Here is a 21,459-nt window from a genome sequence, read left to right on the forward strand (position 1 = left end):
ATTCTGAAATCACTTAAAGTGATTATATGGAGAATCCTTTTACATAGAAGTGCTTTTTGGCCTATCAAGAATCACATCCAAACAAACCCTCAAGTGACTTGACTTCTTAGAAATATGGATTAAAGTAGCCTATCAAGTGTGGATATTCAAGTTAGCATATGTTAAACTTCTTAATAGGTAGGACTCTATCAGATTATCATCTGTAAATTAGTCTAGCCCATTAAAAGACATTGTGTAAAGTTGTTTATATATGTATATTGTCTTGAGTGTGTGTATGTTTCTTTGCGATTCAATCTACATATAGACCAAAAAGAGAAAGAAAGAAGCAATGGGGACCAATAGATGCCCGTTAACACACCCAAGGTTTTAGATTCAATTCCGTCCTTCGTCAATATCACTTGTATCAAAAAACATCCATTGCCTAGTTTCAGAAAATTGGTAATCCGACTACAAGTGGAAACGACAATGTTGGTCATATAGGTTGAATTGAATTGCGATTTTGGACCTAATTACAATTACAACCATAGACGATACCTACATTTCCAAATATAAAAATGTGATATTCTATATTTTGCTGCTAACACATTGCTCTGTTGCTGATCCAATTTCTTTCTTTTTATGGAATTAGATTTTCTCAACTTCCTCTTAAACCCTTCAACTTGTGGCAATTTAAGTACTTATATAGGGGCACAAACAGCTTCCACAGACAACTTCTTCAGTTTGCTTGGACATGGGTCCTTGCCAAAGTTGGTATTTGATATGGTCACTGAACATTTCTGCTTACCTATGCACTCCTGTAAAAAGACAGACATCATGAAAAAAGATGCAAAGAAAATAAGAACTTATTCTTTAATTGTTGTTGGAATATTATTATATTGCCTAGATTAGGTTGAAAACCATATGTTTAATTGAAAAAACTTTTAACGCTTTTTTCTGCAGCAAGTTAGGAGCATTCTGAGAAGTACCTTTTCCAGGACAGCATTTGAATTTGGAGCATGACAGGCACCATGCTGAAAAGTTCCACAGCTTCCAGATGGAGTTCCAAAGCTTGAAAATTTAATGGCAGAAATGGAGTGTCCCTCTGTACAGTGTAGGCTAATTTCGGGCTTATTTTGCTCTTCCAGTTGACCATGGCTCTCAGTTTGCCAATTCCTGAAGTGAGGGTGGTTTTCAGAAACCTCAGCACAAACACTTGTCACTGATTTTTTTACTAGACCAATCCTTGATACATCACCACCAATCTCCTCAAAAACTACCAATAGGTTGTTAGACGGCTTTAAGAAAGACTGAGGAACGTGGTACCTGAAACCATAGCATAACAAAGATGAATAATTAAAGTGGTTCTTATTGTGTTGTCCAAATTGGTTTATGAATAAGTTGTGTAAGAAGTTTGTACCATTGTTGAGTTGGACGCTGGCAACCAAATTGGCACTTCTTAGGCCTGAATGTACCAGAATAAGCACATTCGCTGCAGTTGCCTGTAGCATAAGTAGTCCAATATCTTCCAATGCTCTGCCCATTGATCCATACTTGACCCTTCCCCATACTCCCCATGTCCAAAGCCAAGGGGTCATCTCCTTTTGGTGCATCAAAACTGGCCTGAGGGTTCAACCAGAGCTGTCTGTTACCAACAATGCTCAATGGTTCTAAAGGAACTTTGAAATGAATCTAAGCTGCTGTTGGAGACCGATCCAACTCCAATTCACCCTCCAACCCTCAGTTGAATTCTTAGATATAAACACATGAAATAAGAAACAAAAACCATTCTAGTCAAGCTTCAATGTTTGAAGGAGCATTTCCATACCTTATACCATGTCAGTGGCTGCTGTTTTTGTGCCACTAAGGACCCCTTCATCCAATCCACCGCCGAGATGGAATGTAGAGCACCCAGATTCATGTCTTCTCCTTTTAGCCCAACCTGTATAAAGAGAATAGTAAGTTGGGGCTCCTTGGCCATACAAGTATGTCACCAAAGTTTAATTAATGTATTGTAGACCTTGTATGACCATTTCTGCCATGATAAATCTCTCTTTCCTTGGTCTAGTCCATGTAGAACAACTGGTCCCAGCACCCCTGTGCTCCGCATCTCAAAATGAGGACCATTGTTCTTTGACGACATCAAGCAGAAAGTAGTTCAGTTAAAATTCAAATAAACGAGTGAAATATGAAAAGAAAATATAAGACAGGATTCAATCTTTTTAGAGAGAGGGATCAATATAAGCAAAAATTAATAATGTTTCGACATAAGTAAATAGAAGTTTCAAATGCCTATGACACATCTAGAGAAAACCTTTTACTTATTCCAAATCCAAAACCTTCCCCAAGGGTCTTAGCATAAGCTGCTAGCCTCCGGGATATGATATCTTTACTTTATGATACTACTAGATGGCATGAATGCAGTTATGCTAGCATATCACAAAATAGATTGCACACACAAGAGATAGAATTTAAAGTATTTAGAGAAACACTGTGTACATCCATGGAGGTAGATAGTCCACTATATAAACCATAGAGACATTACAAAGATACAAGAGTACGTACAGACACCAAATCAAAATTTCTAATCCAAGTAGAACGTTACAATACTAATCAAGCCACATTATAGGTATCTGAGACATAATATCCAACAAAATTGTGTTTGTAAGCTAAGTATTGGAAGTTAACAAAAATGGAAATTAAAGAACTAACCGCCAATCCAACAGCTATACTGAGAAGTGAAATTTTATTCAGTCCAGCATGCAGGTTGACATTTCCAGTAAAAGTGAATCTCCTGTATTCCCTAGTCCCGTAAGCCGATCCTACATTAGAGCACATCACCAACACTTAAATATCAAGGGCATATTTCTTTTAAACAGACTCAGGGAACTATTTGCTTTCACATCAATAACTGGCTGGTGCAATTATCTAAACACAAGATTATCAACAATTTACCTGAGAGCTGGTCATTGATAAAAATATGCATAGCATCTCCAGCTGACTGCACGGTTAGACTGGGATGCTGGCCCCCACGCAGAAATGATTCTGATGGACTTATGTCGACACTATAAACATCAAGTTATTGGTAAATTAATTTTGATAATAGGACTTACAATTTCAAAGATATGTTGAGTATAAAACATTTTAGTGGTTTTATCTAACCTGGTTGTGTACCACAAATAATCACTGGAGTCTCTAGTGATGTTCAACTGATCTAAGAGGCCAGTGACCGTGATTGTTGTATCACCAGCCACTGAAGAAATGTCTTCATTGAAGATTTCCCATGAGCGCAATTCAGAGTTAGTGTGCAAAAGTTGTGTTTGGGATGTCTGAACTCCCACCTGCAATGGAATGCATCTGTTTATCATTTCTGTTTATACACTATACTAAAGTGGAATGAAACTACACAAAACTTTACAGCTATCCTAATGTTTGAGGTAATTCATTGAGGAAAAATCTATCCGAGCTGAAAATCATTTCAGGAAAGAGTGTTTCAATCTTGTTGGAGAAGGCATATGGCTTTCCTTTTATGGTACAATATCTGAAAAACTTGTGGAAAATAGAAATGACAAATAAACCATGAAATTAGCATTCCAAATTAGCATTCTTTATGTCACTTACTCGAGCAGTGTTGAATACAACATTTTTGCAATCTGGAAGGATGCTGATGGACCAAGGGGGAAGGTGAAAGTTCATGTTATTGAAAGTCACCGTTGCAGCTGACTTTGTATTGTAGTTTGAGAGAAAAGCTGCACAAACTCCTGACTTGAAAGAGAATACATGTGCCTGGAATTTGTATCAAATCTGGTTTAAACAAGCATGCACTTCCATATGTCCTAACTAGCAAAAACATCAATTTAGTTGAATTTGATTTGAAAGAATCTTCAAGGAAAATTTTCTTTTGAAACTACTGTAAAAATTTTCTTAAGCCTAGTTCATAAATTTCTTGAATAAGTTTGATTCAACATAGAGATCTTTTGATCTTTTGATCTTTTGATAGGTTTCTTATTTAACTAATATGTAGAAGATGAAGTTACTTTTAGTTTTTATTTTTGAAAGTATGCTGATTCTGCTATAGTTCAAAGTGATATGATTCTTACTTACACACTGACTCTTTAAATAAATCGACAAACCTGTCCATAGCTCCCTAAGGATGTGACAGTAGGGTCAGCATTTAGCAGAGCCTGCTCACATAACTTAACAGCCTTATGGAGTTCCTTTAAGTGGCCATACTTTGGTTGCCTGATCAAACCTGTCATTACAGCTAGAGTTATAAGGCTGCAACTGATAATTATTTACACGTTAAGATATACCTATAAAGAAAGATTACACTAGAGAAGAAACCTACGTTAAAAATTTTGAAAGCCATTGCGAAGACATGGGGTCAATTTTCTCACCATATTCATCAATGGGAGCATCATAGTCATAGCTGGTAGTAATAAAAGGGCCTCCAGCAGTTCTCCCAAAATTGGTTCCTCCATGGTACTGCATGCAATGATTTAGAAGTTTAGCTCATTTATTCCTCCATGCAGTTAGCTAGCTGTTACCAGTTCAAAACTAACCCTTGAATTTTATATATCTTTCCCTAAATAATGTTTCATTTGATTGCAGAAATGTTGTATAAGTAAAGAAGGTATGCAGGCTTCTAGAATTGTCACTACAAATCAAGTTTTTACATCTGGTACAAGGTTTTCATATTTAACTTTTGTCCTCTAGATAATAACACAGAAATGGCTTATTGGAGACTCCTGTTAGAATGAATGTACTGACCATGTAATAATTTACAAAGGAGCCTCCTTTTTGAATGAATCCGGCAACTGCAAATGCCAAATCTTCAACAGGTCGCTGGTACACTGGGCCACCAAATTCTGTAAACCTTTAAGAACACAGAAAAATGTAAATCTACTTTTCTTGCGGCAGGTTCTCAGAGCAAAGATAGATGTAGAATTATACTGAACGGGTCGATCCTTCCCTCCAATTTGTTTTAGCAGCTTGGAACTTACCAGCCAGTCCAAGCCTCAGTCCATAGTGTGGGTTTGTACACTCTGTTTGGGGAAAAATAGTCGCAATAGAAACCATTGCAAGTGTTTATCTGTAAACAGGATTTAAAGAATTCAAAGTAAATTAGACTTGCTAGCAATAAATTAGCCTCAGTAAAATTTTAAGCAGTTTCTAACATATAAGTGTGAGAATGTGAAGGTAAAGAGTCCCACATTGGAAAGTTGAGAAATCTAGCAAGGGCTTATAAGGAGTTGGGTTACTCCCCACATTGCCAATTGGTTTTGGGATGGAACCTCAACTTCCTTCATGGTATCAGAGCGGGTTAGCCCACGTGTGAAAGCCCAACGGCCACACGTGCTCCACGTCACCCAATATGTGTTGTTCACGTGTTAGGCTTAAAAATTCGCCACACATGAGGGGGCGTGTGAGAATGTGAAGGTAAAGAGTCCCACATTGGAAAGTTGAGAAACCTAGCAAGGGCTTATAAGGAGTTGGGTTACTTCCCCCATTGCCAATTGGTTTTGGGATGGAACCTCAACTTCCTTCAATAAGTACATTGATTTTCATATCAACCAGCTCTTGGTCTAGTAGTAATTCTTTCTCTTCCCAAGGTTGGACGAGGTCCAAGCGAGGGAGTGCCTAAAGTATCAACTTTGTCTTTTATCAACAAAAAAAAGTATCAACCTTGTCGTCCACCCATATTATAATACGTGGATTAGTAACACCACACACAAAATATATTTCTCCATTTCCAGTGGTTAAATACTTAAATTAGTGAAATTAGCCAATATAAATGTAAATCATGAGATGCTTGACGGTTAAATAAATAATAAATAAATAACAAAGAGACAAGAATGATAGTTGAACATGAGTTATTTATTTTCCTAAGATATATGCATAGAATAGGTAGTGGTGTAGACTAGTTTGCTTACCACTGGGTCTGGAGCATCCTGTTCCTTGCACATCACCCATGGGACCCCAGTACCCATTCCAACAGCCATCTTTGCAGCCCAACTCATGTATGCATAGCCAGAAGCCCCAAAAGCTTTGCTTTCTGGCTCATATTCATTCTCAATCTGCACAAAAGTACATTAACAATACAATTTCTTTTCTTCTTTTCATTTTTCTCATCTATCAAATCTGAAACTGGTGTAAAGTGAGAAACATGTAACTAGAACTGCTCGAAACGAAGCTCCTAGAAATTACACAGCCGTGAAAATTGGTGATAGAAGTTTACCTGAGAAAGAATTATGGGGCCACCTTGGGACTCAAATAACTTTTCATCCTTCATCAGTTGGACAATTTTCTGGGTAAATTTTTGCATTGCTGACTGCAACACCAGAATAAGCAAAAATATTAATTCACAAAATTGATTGAAAGCTTAAATCTTCACATGGACAGACCTTGAAAGGCTCATTATCTGTTCTGAAGCTAATGCCTGGAACATACTTCAGCCAAACTGGAAACCCCCTACAGAATATAAAAGTACAAAGCAAAGATCATCAGAGAAATGAATGTGAAGAAGTTAAGAACATAAACCCATCAAAGTTTCAGCTCTGTGGCTCAGGAAAAATGCTCGTTACCCAAAATTCCATTCTGAGCAAATATAAGGCCCAATGCGAAGATGCACATAAAGCCCTGCCTTGTGGACCGTCTTTACGAACCGAGCCAAATCATACCTCCCCTCAAAATTATACTACAATGCGAAAAGGTTCGAAGATAAAAAATCATGAAAAGAAAGAAAGGGATAATGTGGACAAAATGCAACTTATAGGAAGGAGAAAACAAAGAACAAGTAAAGAAATTAAGTGAAAACATAATACATTGCCAGGAGAAGGTTCATGAAGATTCCAAAACACATAGGTGTCTATGGCATCCAAGCCACCATCTTTGGCCTTCTGAATAAGGCCTTCCCACATCTGCATTTCATTTTCCATTTCCCATTAGCAGAAGGGTCATGGGAATTTTGCATAGGAAAACCAGATTTGGTTAGAAAATATGGAAGTGGAATTTGGAAAGTGATACCTCAGGGGTACTTCTGGGATAGTGAATGGAGCCAGAAAAGAGAATTCTCCTCTGCCCATCAATGATAAGAGCCTTCCTATCATACACAACATTGCACTGTGCCAGCTCAAGACTTAGAGACCACCACACTATGCAGAGTAGAACCCAACTCCAAGCTGAGCTAGCAGCTCCCATTCTTCTCTCACACACCCACAGAGAGAGAGAGAGAGAGAGAGAGAGAGAGAGAGAGAGAGAGAGAGAGAAATGTGGAATATGGGAAAGTGGAGTTTGAAATATGGTCACTATTGAGCAGCAAGGGCAGGAGTTCATTTTGTCTTCAATCAAATTATTGATATACAAATGCACAGTGACAGTTGGCTCAAGAACAGTAGTATGGGGAAAACAATCACAAAAACAAGAAAGCTAGGACATTTGAGCAAAAGACCTAAAGCAGAAGTTGATGTAATCTGCAATTTCTGTTTTGGGTTTTCAATCAATTTAATTTTGTCACAAACAAATCTTTGTTTATGGCCAAAAGCCAAAATGCAAACCAATAATACATGGCTTTCCCTCCAAAAACAATTTTAGCATCCCGTGATTCTGTTTCCCTCCAAAAACCAATCTTAATTTATATGCTTGTCGTTGTCAAGGAGACACATGCATGGGTGGTATGGTATCTATCTACTATATCTTATCCGCTGTACACCACAAGCATGTCCACACTCAAGCTAAGCTATGGCTGCAACTTATAAAGGATAGATGTCACATTTCTTAGAACTATGCCAAGATTATGAAAAATTTATATCTAGTTCCATTTTTCGGTCAACAAATACAATTCATTTAGCAAAATGAATTGAAAACTCAATATTTAGAGTAGTTTACACTATCGTTTTTATCAAAACTTGGAGTCTATAGGCTTTTTTTCCCCCTTTTGATAGCTAAAAAGGCTTTAACAAATAGGAAACTTATGGTTGGTTGTAACTTGTAATTGGTTGTGAGTGGAGCAGACATTTGATAAACAAAATCAAAAGAAAGGAATTTGGGGGTCAAAAGAACATAGGATCCTTCGTTGGGTGCCTTTTTGGCTATGAAAGTGTGCCCCTTCGTAAAATGAAAAGCATAGACTTACATGTTAAAGTACGACTCTCGCTTTAACAAGTTATATGAATTACCATATACGCCCCCATATGTTTCATGCCTTTTCTCCTCCGAATTGTAAATGAAAATGGAAGTCTTAATGTTAGGCATGGCAATGTTATGATCTTGATAGGACATTTAAAAACGAATAAACTCGGTAAAGACCCACTAGTATAGTGGTTTTATTGCTTCTAGATGAGAAGGTTCTTTGTTCGAATCCTAACATTCGTGTAGTATGTGTAGGTTTAGTATCTTATCATCCCTTTTATTTAAGAATAAGTTATTTGTACCAAAAAATGAAAAGACAAAAAAAGTAAGATGTTATTTAATTATTTTAACGTACTACAAATGTGCTTTAGCTCAAGTGATATGGACAAGGATAGGGTGAGGGTGACGGCTAGAATGTACCTTTGATTCTCCTTGTGATATAAAGGGAAATGTTTATAGAATGCAAAGATTGCCCTAAGCAAGATGACATTCTTCATAACACAAGGATAACAAGTTTAAAAACACTCGTTTGTTTGAGATATGATGAAAAACTTTTGTGGAACAATTAATGAAAAAAAGAAAAGATCGAAAGAGTTGCTTGAGGGGGACCGAAATGATTAAGTATAGATGACTCTTTTTTACATTAGAGGGAATCGAATCGAATCGAACCCGGATTGTTTGTTCAAAACTCTTAGGGCCACATCTTCATTATTGATATCTGAGGAATTTCTTTCGAAATTCAAACTCGGAAAGTTGTGAGTGAGAGATATCAGTCTTTATGGAAGAGTAACCCATATGAATAATTCTAACAAGCTGAAGCTCTGATAACCAAAAAGCAAAAATAGTTCAGATCACACATAGGGCCTAAGCCATACATATCAGGCTTCAAAATTCAAAGCATTCAAAAAAGAGAATCTCTGTTCCCAAAAATCCAAACTATAGAAAGAAATTCCCAAAATTGCAAACTACAGGAAGAAAGAGATAGGGAAAGACGAAGAGATATAATCAAACAAATTAAACCTATAAAGGAGACAAAAATCACCCTTTTGCTTGTAATGGTTCAATCCATCCGCCATTATAGTCAACAATCACAGCCAAATTCAGGATGAACTTTGATCCCTAAAATTTCAACAAGCTAAGGTTGAAATCAGGCTTGATTGCTGTCACTTCTTAGAAAAATGTGCGAGGTTCTTTTGAGGTCTAGTTTGGATTCAAGGTCTATCGTGGCCTGTTTGACAGCCGAGAAGAAATTTGCTTAGAGTTCCCTGAAAACGGTATTAATTCAACGATATATGACCTTATAATCTGTATAATATATACTGACAATATATATGGAGCATTAAAAATCAATAGAACTGAGCTCAGGAATATGTCTTTACATTATGCAATCACTAATCTGGCCCAAGAAAAATGAGGTCAAATATTCAAAATGTTCCTTTCAAACACTTAGAGACCTAAGTATATGGCAAGGGTGGCTGCGATCAATACCATTTTTAGATGGCATTGCAAGCTTTTGTCCTCAGTAAGCAGTCTTAACAACCAGATATTGAATAAACAATTGGTCCCAAACCTTAGAAGCAAGGTTCTTCTTGTTTTGCTTACTATATTATTAAGGATTTTAGAATTTTAAATAGACAAATGAAACTTTTACATCCGTCGTGTAAAAATGGTACGTACCTCTCTAGGAAAAACCGTTTTGCTTGTTATGTCCATCTTTCACTAGGTTATGTGGGAGCCATCGTTTATTTATTTATTTTATCAATCGGAGAGGGAGGATTTGAATTTGAGACATCTGCCAACATTGGGAAGAAACGTACCACTATATCAAGAGCTAGTTGGTATGTGGTAGCCATCTTTTATAGTGGATTTCACTTGTGTTCTGAGTGCTCCCAAAATATCTTATTGCCTATGTTCAAATGAAGGTAAAGAACAGTGTCAAACTAGTTCACATTTAAATTAAAAGCTTTCAAATACTAAAATATATATATATATATATTAAAATCTTTCAAATTTTGACCAATTACTTTCATTTTCTAAAAATCAACGGGAGAGTGCGATCTTGGGAACTATTCTGACATATGGAAGAGAAATACCACTAGACTTAATATGTCGAAATTCAACAAGGGCAACAATCCAATTTCACATATATTTGACATTTATGTTACCTATTAGGTTAAAGATTTCATCTACCAATGATCTAGACTGAGAGTCTAGCAACACAACAAATGTTTGTTAGGCATTCAAACTGACATTAAAATTTCCATTAGATTATATATCTAATAAGCTCTAAAACACTGAACACTAAATCTTGTTTTATAAGGGCATTTATACGTACTGCATAGAAGCTCAAAAAAAGGGGGAAAGTGGATATGTCAACAAGAAACACACGCTGGATGCCAACCATTTTCCTTGACTCTGAAGCTGAGAGAGCCGTATGTTTCACGTACCTCTCTCTTGCTTGCTTAAACCCTCATTCCCTCATTTCTCTAAACAATAAAAAATACAAGATGACGATCTTCCACTACTCTGCTTCCCTCATTTCTTTAAACAACAAAAAAAATTCAGTATGTTGCTTCCAAACTTTCAAATGAAACCTCTACAGTCTCTACCTAATGTTGACAACAACACCTCCATCTCACAAACTGATGCCAAATCTGTTTTATATTTTGCCGACAGCCCTATAAAACCATTAGACCTTGACCTGCTATCATGTCTTATCCATACAAAAAATTGCCATTGTGTATGAACATTAACGTCATGAAAAATGGCAAAAACCAACAATTTCTGCTGGGGTTCTGCATTTCTGTTCTTATGTTTAGCTGGGGATCTTACAACCATAGAAAGATGCATAAACAAATTCGCCAAAGTCCCCATCTTCAAAAAGTTCATCCATTCCATTTTGTAGAAAAACAAAAGATGAAAACTGTAAGATGCAACTCAGCCCCATGAGACCAAAAAGAAAAAGAAAAATAGGTTCAACATGCAAGTCGTAGGGTGTCATATTAATCCATTACAAATGGTACAACGGACATCAGTCAAAGTTGTCATATTTATTTAGAGCAAAGTATTAGAATACTTAAATTCAAACAACTGAACAAAAAAAAGAAACACAGAGCAAAACACCATTTCGATTTTAAAAAAAAACCAGAAAAACTGCAAACAATGGACATGAAGAACTTCGAAACGCACCGGTTCGGTGGCTACCAAGATGCTTTCTTGATGCCATTGAGCATGCCTTTAGATGCCAGAGTACGGAAAACAATACGGGACATACGGAAGGTCTCGTAGACGGCGCGTGCGTGATGAGACCAGTCTCTGCCCTAGCTACAGCCCAACCCACGGAGAAACCCATAAGGCCATGACCCAGCCAACTTCACCATTTGCAATACATCTCTCTAGAAGGAATACCCCAGAATACTGGATATATCCGTTAGATAGCTACCTATTCTTGTCCTTATCTGATATCATTTTGTATTATAGCAGACAAGAATACACAATTTACTCATTTACAACTTCTGTCCTTTTTCCTTTCTTTGGGATCACACATCTTGTGCTCCATCAGTGCGCGACCGGAGAAGATGCAGCGGTTCCGGACGCGCATGAAGGAGCTGTTTCTGGGCAGCTTGAAGAGCTTGAAGCGGTTCTCCTAGCGCAGGTCGCTGGGAAGGCTCGGGTCTTTGCAGAGGGCTTTGTACAGATTTCGTCTCAGCTCGTACTTCGCCGCCAGCAACCGCCGATGGTGGTCTCGGATATTCGCATTTTCCTCAGAAACATTAGTTTTTTGTAGTGTTATCATAGTGCCGGTCTTGTAACAACTCAAAAGCTCTCTTGATATAGAATTTAATATTCTGATCCTTCTACATAAAACTATCTCCTCGTAATCAAGTAAACCATTGAACTGAATAAGGAAACATTTTCCAGAACAACTTCAATATCTTGTAAACTAAAAACTCCTGAAGAAACCCTTTAGCCCTCAAAAACACATTATGGAATCAATAGTTATTCAACCAAAATGCCAGACAGTAAATTCATGCTTACAAATATTGCCAAAAGTTAAACAATGCGCAAAATTTATAGCAACTGCATATCCAGCAACTGCTTTTACTCCTCTCTTGTGAGACTTATCATGAAATTTTACAAAATCAAAATAAAATTATGTTTGGAACCATTTTCTAAGTTTTCTGGCACCTTGCTTTTCGCCATCAGTTTGAACGGAGCTCCGTTGCGAGTACTTGGATCTATATTGTTCAATCAGCATGTCAAGTTTATCTGTAACATCCCGCCCTAATGGGTCCTTGTTCTTCTTTGGTCTTTGTCTCCTCGTCACATTCTCTCCCCCCTCTACCTCTTTCTGCTCCTGTAGCTTCCTCTTATTAGGTAGCACATTTGTCTTTCTCAAAGGTTTTGATTTTTGTGCATCAATGGCTGCTGTTTCACCTTCGGATGATCTTCCACCACCAGCCTTCCTGCCATCTTGATGATTGTTTGGTTCACGTTTTGAGCCTTCCGCCTTCTCTGTTGTTGAGTGTTCTGATACCTTTGCTGAGATCTTTTTTTCCTTTCCAAATGGACCATTTTTCTGCCTTTTAGAACCTCTGTGTCTTTCAGTGGCAGCTCCATCACTAAACTTATTTTCAACTTCTTCTTTATTTGGTACTGAATCATCCAATTTTCGCTTCTCCCCTTTTTGTTTCGAGTTTTTGGACTTCTTGCTTGGATGAGTATCTGGTCCATTTGAGCCTTCATTTTGATGCACGTTTTCCCGATTACGATAAGCTACATGCTGCTGTGCTTGTATCTTAGCATTTCGTATATTCAATTTTTTAACATTCTCAAGTGCAAACTCCACAATTGGGCGATGCTCAGGACCAAAAGTTTCTGCAAGTTGCATCACATTAAATTATAATACAATGGAGTTAAGCACTTGAATATATATATTTTCAGCATAATAACACTGAAATTGAGACTGCAGTTTAGAGATTGCAAACAATCAGCGTCATATGTCAATATGGATATTACACTTTTGAGGAATTAAGTTACCAGGATTGTTGTTCAAAACTCTCAGGGCCACAAGTGCATGCTGATGCTCTGTAAACTCAACGAAAGCAGCTCCACGAGAGAAATTCTTTGCGACAAGCTTTCCTTTCTTCACATCCTCCAAGAATTTTATCTGCATGAACAATATCAATTACAAATAAGCGAAAATTCCATACAAATATACCCAAAAAAGTCTCAAATAGAGACAAATGTAACTATTGACTGACTAACCTGTTGGATCACAGGTTTTTGTTTTGTAGCTCGTGAGGTAACGGCATCAATACAAAGTTTTTTTAGTTCTTTTGCAGTCATGGACTTCGGCAAATTTTTTATAAATATTCTTGTCTTCGAGACATGAAAATTTGGAGATTGAAGTTTCATCATCTTGCTCCTCTCCTCCCTGCATGGTTTCAGAAATTCACTAAAATATGTTGCAAAGGAATGTGAAGTGAAACATGAAGTAGCAGCAAAATAATCAGCATTTGAATACCAAAGCAGCACCAATGTTTAGCTGACATCTGTTAAAAACTACAAAGTTTGATATTGCTTTATCTTGTTAAATTTTAAAATATTTTTCTAAAGCTTGTAAAGGATTTCATCTTTGTTTTACCAGTTTATAACTTATAAACAAAAAGACAAAAAAGTTAAAACATGATTTTATTGAAAATAGATTTTGTCCAAATAAATTCATGTACGAATTGTATCATGCTCCGGTATCCCATGGAGAGGCTATGCATATGCAATATCTAGGGAAACAAAGAAATCAAAAAACTTACATTTGGCGTTTCAACATATCACTAGCTGAAACCCCTTCTGCAGCTGGAGTTCCATCAAGAATAAGGCCTTCCTGTTAACATTTTGAGGAAAGAAAATGCCAACCATTCAGGATAATCCATTAAAATAGACACTACACGTAGAACAAAGTGTGAAATCCAGATAAGCAAGTAAAGATGGGGGAAGGAGGTTTGTAAAAGAAATAACCTTTGCCAGATAGAGATTGCGGCGGTCCAGATCCTCTTTTTTGGCCATATTTGATTCCTTATCATGAGCCGATTTTTTATCCAAAGCCTGCAATACGGTCAATTGTCTACCCTTAAGAGAAATCCCCGGGCCAGATGCAGCATTCCCTGCTGAAACTGCAGAACTGGCTGCATCTTTTGTTTTAAACTTGAGAAAGCCAGTTCCTTTTGGTCGCCTGCCACAACATAATTGCACATGTAATTTCAAACACAATAAAGATGTAGGAATCATATCAAACCAAAGGTTTAAAGCATACTTGGTGACTGGATGAAGGACTGGGAAAAAAGATTGAAGTTCCCCAAAGGTAGAAAATCTTTGTTTGACATCTTCATTATTGATATCAAAAGGAAGATTGCTTATGAAAATTGTTCTGTGCAAATCATCTTCTTCGTCTGTCTGTTGAAGATTTGGTGCTACGCTTTTGCTTAACTTTTCAGGCTTAGTAATATCTGATGCTTTTGCAGTCTCAAAAGATGATTTACTGGGCTCCTCAGGAGATTCAAAGATAGACGGCTCCTTGTCGCTTTGGGGCAGTGCAAGATCATCATGAGGAGTTTCTGTAGCAGACGGTGTGATCAAGTTCTTTAGAACTTTTCTTGCAATGTCTACTTCCTCTTCAAAATTTATTTCAGTAGGGATGTCTTTCTTCTCTATGGTATTAGAGTTATCAGGATCGCTGTCGATTCCATCGTCGTGCTCAGACTTTTTACCGAAATGCCCAGCATCGCCCTCTAAATCTTCACTGCTACTATCATTTTCTCCATCACTTCCATCCTTTTGTCCTGTAAAAATCAGTGCTTTTGTATCATTAGATGTAGATACAATCATACAAGTACCAAAATAAAGTATGTATTCATCAATAAAGGCATTACAGTAAGAAAAAAGTTTGCTAAATGAGAATAGAGTTACAGTAATGCCACAAGTACCATCTTCTGACGCAAGAAGAGCGTCTTTCCCAGTGACACTACCATATATCTGCTTTGAAAGAGCCCAGTCAACAGCTATGGGTCTTTTAAGAAGCATTTGTCCATTCAACTTTTTTATTGCCTGAGAAAGAAAAAGAAAAATGTTAATGAACCCAGGGCTTCATTATGTACTCCAAAAGTAAAGCACAAACCACAAATGTACATTTTCTGCATCCTGTTTGCGTGTGAATTGGACAAATGCAAAACCTTTAGGTAACCTGCAAATGAGGAATAAAAATTTAAAATAAGAATGAAGAACAGAAAAGATATTTCCATTAAGAGAGAGACAATAATGGACAATGATAATATACCCTGTATCAGAATTGTGTGGTATAATTACATCCCAGACAAACCCTGCTGATGAAAATATCTCTTTTATTTCATTCTCTTTGGCCTGCATTTGTGTAAGCAAACTAGTTTAAGTTAAGCTCTCCTCAAAGGAAAAAGAATGTCATATGACAATACAATGAGAAAAAAAATACCTTGAAAGGAATATTTCTAACAATGAGCTTCCATTTCCGAGTCTTGGCACCCTGGCCCAGAAAAACAACCGAGCTGTTTAGAAGCAAATATAATAACACCACCACCACCAATAACATAAATGAGAACACTAAGCAAATATAATACCACCATCACTGCAAATAACATCAATGACAACAATAACATGACTAACAACTGATAATGCAAAATATCCATGCTGGTTCTTTTTAATTATGAGTAGGCAGGTGCCAGGAATTTTTACCTATTTGGGAAAATAGATATTAAAAAAATGCCTTACTTTATCTCTTACAAAATCTCAATGCTGGTTTTTACCTTGCATGCAAAGTAAGAGCATGTCAACATCAGTATTCTGCATACATTTTTTTGTTTCTGGTCCCTGTACTGCCCAACAGATACTGCTAAAACCTATAATATCGGTGCCTCGTCCTTTTTATTATCTATCTGAACTATATCCAAGAACAAATAGAGCTCAACTTGAAATAGTAACAACAAATCCCAAACCCAAAATTACTTAGAAACAATGGAACTCCTTAAATTGGTTCAAATAAGGAATGTATGAGCTAGAGCAATTCAACAACTTCCGAATTGTAGTAAGCTGTACACATATGATTTACCTCCCCACCCAGCTGGCGTGCCCAAACAATTCCACCTTTAATCTCTTTTTGGTGTAATGTTGCAACAGAAGCATGTGCTGATTTAACACTGTTATAAAGTACAGATGAAGCATCCATTTTGCATCCATCTTGCATCAGACCTGAAAAGGCACAACAGATATGATTGATTCACCATCCCAAACTGAATAAAATTTCTAGGAATGGCTAATATTATTCTCCATAAAAATGATTTCAAGTGACAACAGCCAAAGAAAAAATCTGACAGAGGAAAACAATTTTCAAGTTTCAACTCAACATATTAAACCAACCAACCTCAATTACTTGCAAAAAGTAAAAACTTGCGAAAAGTAAGGGTGACGGGGTAGAAGCAAAAACAAAAGAAAAAATCCCTTACCATGTTGTTCAAGCTTTTCTTTGGGAAGAGGATAAGTTATTGAACATTCGGCATCAATCTCCCTGGCTCGACGATGAACTTCTTCTGCCATACCAGCATTAACAAGGCCACCAAATATGACTGTCCTAGCAACCCTACACAACAATAAGAGACTAAATATATCAGACCACCATTTCTGGAAACTGACATTATCACTCATCATACCGTATCAAGATTATATATAAAACAGAGATTAAGTAGAATTTAGCACAGAATGCAGCGTGGGAAAAAAATCATTGTCCCGGTTGAATTGAGAACCCAACATTTAGGTGGGTGCCAGGAACTTAATACAGTGAAATCCAGTATTACAGGAAAAAAATTAACAAAGCACCAAAAATGTTAGGGAAACCTTGGTAACAATGTTGCCTACTAATTCGATGTTGAATTGGAAGATGGAATTAAGAAAGGATACAACTACCTATACTAGGTAACACTTTATGCTAAAAGAATTTCTAAAAGGGCTCTTCTTGACATGATCCAAGTTTCAAAGTTAATCAACATAGATCACTCTTTCAAATACAGAAATATCAGAAGACAGTAAATCTAACACTAACTTTGTGCGTGCATGCAGCCAGATTCTTACAAACTTAGCAAAAGCTAAAATTAAAAATAGGAAACCTTAACTAAATAGTCTTTCATTCAGGAGCTGCTGACACTGTATTTTCTGAATTGGCATGAATAATCACAAACTATATTTCCGAAATTGAGCTCTACAATCCCAGAAATAATTTATTTTTTCATAAGACATTAAAAATCTATCAACATCAGATTCTTTGTCGAATCTAAAATTAAAACTTTATCTCCACATCATCTGTTTATTAGGGATCCATTCTGTGTCATTTTATGAGATTTGCAGTTCGGTTTTCTTTTTTATGAGAAATGTATGAAGATGTTTGTTGACCTCTACTTCACCAAGCACCTTGCATATTGATTATTATTATTATTATTATTATTTATTAATATTATTACTACGAAATCTTGTTCCTTAAAAAACAAGAAGAAGAAGAAAAATATTTCTACAAAAACATGTAGCATTAACAGGAAATTGATATTTTAAAACTATAGATCGCGACAAGGATTACAATATGAACCAACAACACCTTGTTCTACTTCAAAGACAAGGCTTTAATAAATATACAACTGAATCACTTGATTCTAAGGCAGGAAAAGAAAACTGCACCGTCCATAAAAAGAAAGGGAAGATTCAGTACCTCTGCTTTTCTGAACCACCCACTTTTGCCACTGCATCATTACATAGTGCAGCGGCTTTTCTGGCCTTCACAGGTTTCTCTGTATTTTTATCCAAAGCAACAACTCCAAATAGCTAAGAAAAATGATGAAAATAACAATAGCATGATTTAAATGTTAAGATTAGCGACCTCTTTCCTGCAAGCTCGAAGCATCCTTTTCTGCTTTGAAATTTTCACCATCCTTGTCATTTTTTGACTTCAAGGTCTCATCCAAGTCGAGTCCTAACCAAAAGGTAGTAAGAAAAACAAAACCAATAGTGCAGAAAAAGTAAAAACTTGTTGGATAACATTTTTCTAGTTAACGAAAAACAGGGAAAATATATGGAAGAAAAGAGAACGGAGACAAGAGATGTGAGTGGTGAAGAAAAGTTGAAGGAAATAGAAATTTAAAACTATACAATGAGTTCAGTTCTTATTTTATACATTATTCTTCATATTTTACACCTCTTCCTCACCTCTATCATCCGTCTTATCAATTTCTTCTCTCTTTTCCTTCTCTATCTTTATTAGAAACAAAGGTCATAACATACATGCATGTCCAACCTATGATGAGATACCAACCTTGATTTGTCTTTGATCTTCGTTGTTCAAGGGAAGCACGATGCATGGCATGTTTGGCTGCAATTTTTCGACCTCCAATGGATAAACCATTCTTTAGCTCAATAGCACGATTAGCATCTTCTGTGACAGCGCTACAAATAGATACAAAGTACAACATAAAAGTGTTCAAAAGTTTAAAACCTCAAACACAATTTCATATTATCATACTACTGTAATATCTTCTAAACTAAAAACTCCTGAAGAAACCCTTTAGCCCTCAAAACACATTATGGAATTTCAAAACATTCATTTACCCTTGATCATCATGATTTAATAATACAAAGTAAAAGAAGTGGTCTAATTTGACAAACATAACAATAAAGAATACATAATAGGAAAAGCAATGAACTTGACTTACAATTGAACATAACCAAAACCACGGTGCTCAGTTGACCCTGTAAACAATGCAATGAGACAGATTAGAAAGATTCTGACCTAAGCATGTTAAATCCACAAACCCACATCTACAAATAGCGAAGAAAAGGAAATGAAAAGCATATGACAAATGGAACATCTTATGAAACAAGTTATTAATCAAGCTTCTCAATGTGCTTGATCATTTCCATATTCCTCCTAGTAAATAGTTTAAAAGAAAGACACACTTTACTATTAACTTCCCATCGCTTCCTTCTCTTGTTTCATGTTCTTTTTGCTTATGCTTATACCTCCAAACCCGAAACCATCCTACTTTACCTGATCCAAAATTATGTGTGAAGGGAGATTGCCAACATCTAGATAAATTTTACTATGTTGTTCAGTTCAATTTGAGGGAGGACGTGTTCTTGGTGGTCATGGAGGTATCGTATATTACTGTTGGCCACAAACTGGTCATCCATAAGTGAAGGCATGGAATCAAGTTGATTTGGAGGAATGCAACTCATTGGGTTGGACTCAGGTATTCGTGAAAAGCATTTTATTACAAAGGGCCTCTTAAAGTAGGTAATGTGCTACGGCTAGGACTTATCAATAAAAGTTAACATTGAAATCGCACCTCAAGCCAGGGTTCGCGCCTCAATGTTGAATTGGATGTTTCTAAGTCATTTACTCCTCACATCTGTTTTGATGATTTTTGGGTAAGTGGAATGGAAGGGACTCCATCAGATTGCTTTATCTGTGGCAAGCAGAGACAAAGGAGTAATGGTTGTATGGAAGGGATGTGACGGAAAGAAGAAAGTAAAACTAGGTTGACTCCAAGTTATACCGGACAGGGTGAGGGAGTGCTAAAAGAAGCAGCAAAGGAAAGCAAGGCTGGAGTGGGGGGGCCTCACATCGACACTAGACAAAACCAGAGGGAACCTAAGAGAACTAATAAACCAATTCGAGGTAAAAGGAGTATCCAACAGCTGAATGAACGAGGTTACAGGTACTGCAAGAAGAAGGGGAATAGAATAGTTTGCATCTTGGACTTGAGAAAGCTAGTGCCCCAACTACTGAAGATTTCACACAAGGGTTGAAAACCAAGGGTTGCCTGAAGGAATCTATGGATAAGAAAGCTTTAAAATATTTCAAGATAGGAAGGAAGTAGAAAAGGTTCTAATTGAGGTTAAGTTGGCAAATCCTAGTATGCTACCAGAGGATCAAGAGAAAATCTGAGGGATTAGGGGAGTACAATAAATTGGTTCAAGGTAATTCTAGTAGGTGTCAAGTGAAGGATCTCCTTTGCTATTTTTGGGTTATATCCTTATAATCTGTTCCTATGAAAAACTTGATAAAGTTCTAAAGGATGGAGATGGTGGCAGTTCTAGAACCTCATTTTAGCAATGGGAGGACTGTTTGCTGAAGGCACTGTTGTGGTGATTCAGGACAGCAATGGTGATTGGATTCTGGGGTTTGCTACTACTTGGGGGGTTGGGCAAGTAATCAAAGTTCACCCCTCTGGGCCTTATTCAATGGTCTGAGCTTATCTTGGGGCCATTGTGCAGCTGATGTAGCTTCGAATTCAATACAACGGCAGGCAGATAAGTGCCAGTCCCTAACCAATCTCATTATGGATGCAGAAAAACTTATCCAAAAATACTGGAACTGCTTTTATTCAATTTGGTTTCTTTACAAAAATGAAATTTAAAATTTTAAAAAGAAGAAACATAATAAAGTACCAAAACTGCTCAAGCCAGTATGATTTTCACATTTTGAAGTTATACTAGATTTATCAACCACAGAAGAAAAATAGAGAACAAACAAAATTATTATAAATTTAGAAATAATAATAATAATAATCTCTGAAACCGTAAAAATTTGAAGTAAAATCTAATCGTAGAGCTCAATTTTTGCAAAATTTTGGCTTACCTTTCTGGGTAACCAGAAAGCACCGCCTAATTGGTCCGACGTCGCTGAATGTCTCCTCCAGCTGAGGTTTAAAAGAAAAACAAACAATGAAACAAAGCCTTCATTACTAAGGCAGCAGAGAAAATTTCAACTTAAAGAACAAAAAGAACAGCAATCATATAAACAGATTGTAATGCAACTATTCAACTAATCTGAGTGATTCTATTTCAGTAAAGAAACGAAAGACAGGAGCAAAACTAGAGTGTAAGAAAGAGAGAGTACCTGAGAGTTGGTGAAAGAGTAGGGCAAGTTGGAGACGAAGACAGTGGAGGCAGAGTGCTCGCTTTCGCTTCTCGTTTTGCCACCATCTTTGCTTTTGTTCTTCCCCATCTCTGTTTGGTTAGCGAGAAAGTGAGCGAAGGGAAGCTATGGAATATGGACCTAAAACCTCAGCAGGGAAAGAAAAAGAAGGGTTTCCGTTTTTTTTTTTTTTTTTTTTTTTTTTTTTTTTTTTTTGTTATTCAACAAAGGAGAGGGTTTGTAAGTAACGTGGGCTTGAAATTTGGGCCTGACCCAGTAAGAAAAGTGGTTTTGGATTTAGATGACTTTATAAATGTTAAATTCCGTGTTTTAAATCCGTCACCCAAACAAGAAACTTTACAAATTCT

General features: G+C 36.7%; 2 protein-coding genes across 3 annotated transcripts; both read right to left on the bottom strand.

Moving 5' to 3' along the window:
• Positions 1-343: 343 nt before the first annotated feature.
• On the bottom strand, positions 344-7,234 carry LOC117637069 (beta-galactosidase 3-like). Of its 2 annotated transcripts, XM_034371833.1 has the most exons (19): positions 7,003-7,234; positions 6,801-6,896; positions 6,561-6,673; positions 6,381-6,447; positions 6,215-6,307; positions 5,910-6,053; positions 4,980-5,068; positions 4,747-4,852; positions 4,374-4,461; positions 4,110-4,228; positions 3,598-3,762; positions 3,139-3,317; positions 2,932-3,041; positions 2,689-2,798; positions 1,997-2,107; positions 1,805-1,918; positions 1,397-1,599; positions 966-1,302; positions 344-794 (listed from the first exon to the last, which is right to left on the bottom strand). In XM_034371833.1, exons 1-19 carry the CDS (start codon positions 7,174-7,176, stop codon positions 678-680), a joined length of 2,535 nt encoding a protein of 844 aa, XP_034227724.1. In that variant the 5' UTR covers positions 7,177-7,234; the 3' UTR covers positions 344-677. The 2 variants fall into 2 exon arrangements, with proteins under 2 accessions (XP_034227724.1, XP_034227725.1); XM_034371834.1 differs by lacking the exons at positions 344-794; positions 966-1,302; positions 1,397-1,599 and adding an exon at positions 1,606-1,727 and having other exon boundaries at positions 7,003-7,207.
• Positions 7,235-12,071: 4,837 nt separating this feature from the next.
• LOC117637068 (RNA-binding protein 28) lies at positions 12,072-21,263 on the bottom strand. Its single transcript, XM_034371832.1, has 18 exons — positions 21,074-21,263; positions 20,813-20,873; positions 18,885-18,921; positions 18,488-18,618; positions 18,056-18,148; positions 17,888-17,966; positions 16,638-16,771; positions 16,244-16,383; positions 15,611-15,661; positions 15,440-15,522; positions 15,292-15,346; positions 15,090-15,210; positions 14,420-14,945; positions 14,125-14,338; positions 13,920-13,990; positions 13,375-13,543; positions 13,147-13,276; positions 12,072-12,984 (listed from the first exon to the last, which is right to left on the bottom strand). Exons 1-18 carry the CDS (start codon positions 21,179-21,181, stop codon positions 12,260-12,262), a joined length of 2,928 nt encoding a protein of 975 aa, XP_034227723.1. The 5' UTR covers positions 21,182-21,263; the 3' UTR covers positions 12,072-12,259.
• Positions 21,264-21,459: the final 196 nt, after the last annotated feature.

The sequence above is a fragment of the Prunus dulcis genome, chromosome 8 (genome assembly GCF_902201215.1).
Source record: "Prunus dulcis chromosome 8, ALMONDv2, whole genome shotgun sequence".
Lineage (NCBI taxonomy): Eukaryota > Viridiplantae > Streptophyta > Magnoliopsida > Rosales > Rosaceae > Prunus > Prunus dulcis.

Coding starts and splice junctions, on each gene's coding strand:
- LOC117637069 (XM_034371833.1), bottom strand. CDS start 7,176: ATGGGAGCTGCTAGCTCAGCTTGGAGTTGGGTTCTACTCTGCATAGTG. Junction 3,763..4,109: donor CCTTAGGGAGCTATGGACAG/GTTTGTCGATTT, acceptor TACAAATTCCAG/GCACATGTATTCTCTTTCAA. Junction 1,303..1,396: donor CAGCGTCCAACTCAACAATG/GTACAAACTTCT, acceptor CTATGGTTTCAG/GTACCACGTTCCTCAGTCTT.
- LOC117637068 (XM_034371832.1), bottom strand. CDS start 21,181: ATGGGGAAGAACAAAAGCAAAGATGGTGGCAAAACGAGAAGCGAAAGC. Junction 17,967..18,055: donor TTCGAGCTTGCAGGAAAGAG/GTCGCTAATCTT, acceptor ATAAAAATACAG/AGAAACCTGTGAAGGCCAGA. Junction 15,211..15,291: donor GCAAACAGGATGCAGAAAAT/GTACATTTGTGG, acceptor TTTCTTTCTCAG/GCAATAAAAAAGTTGAATGG.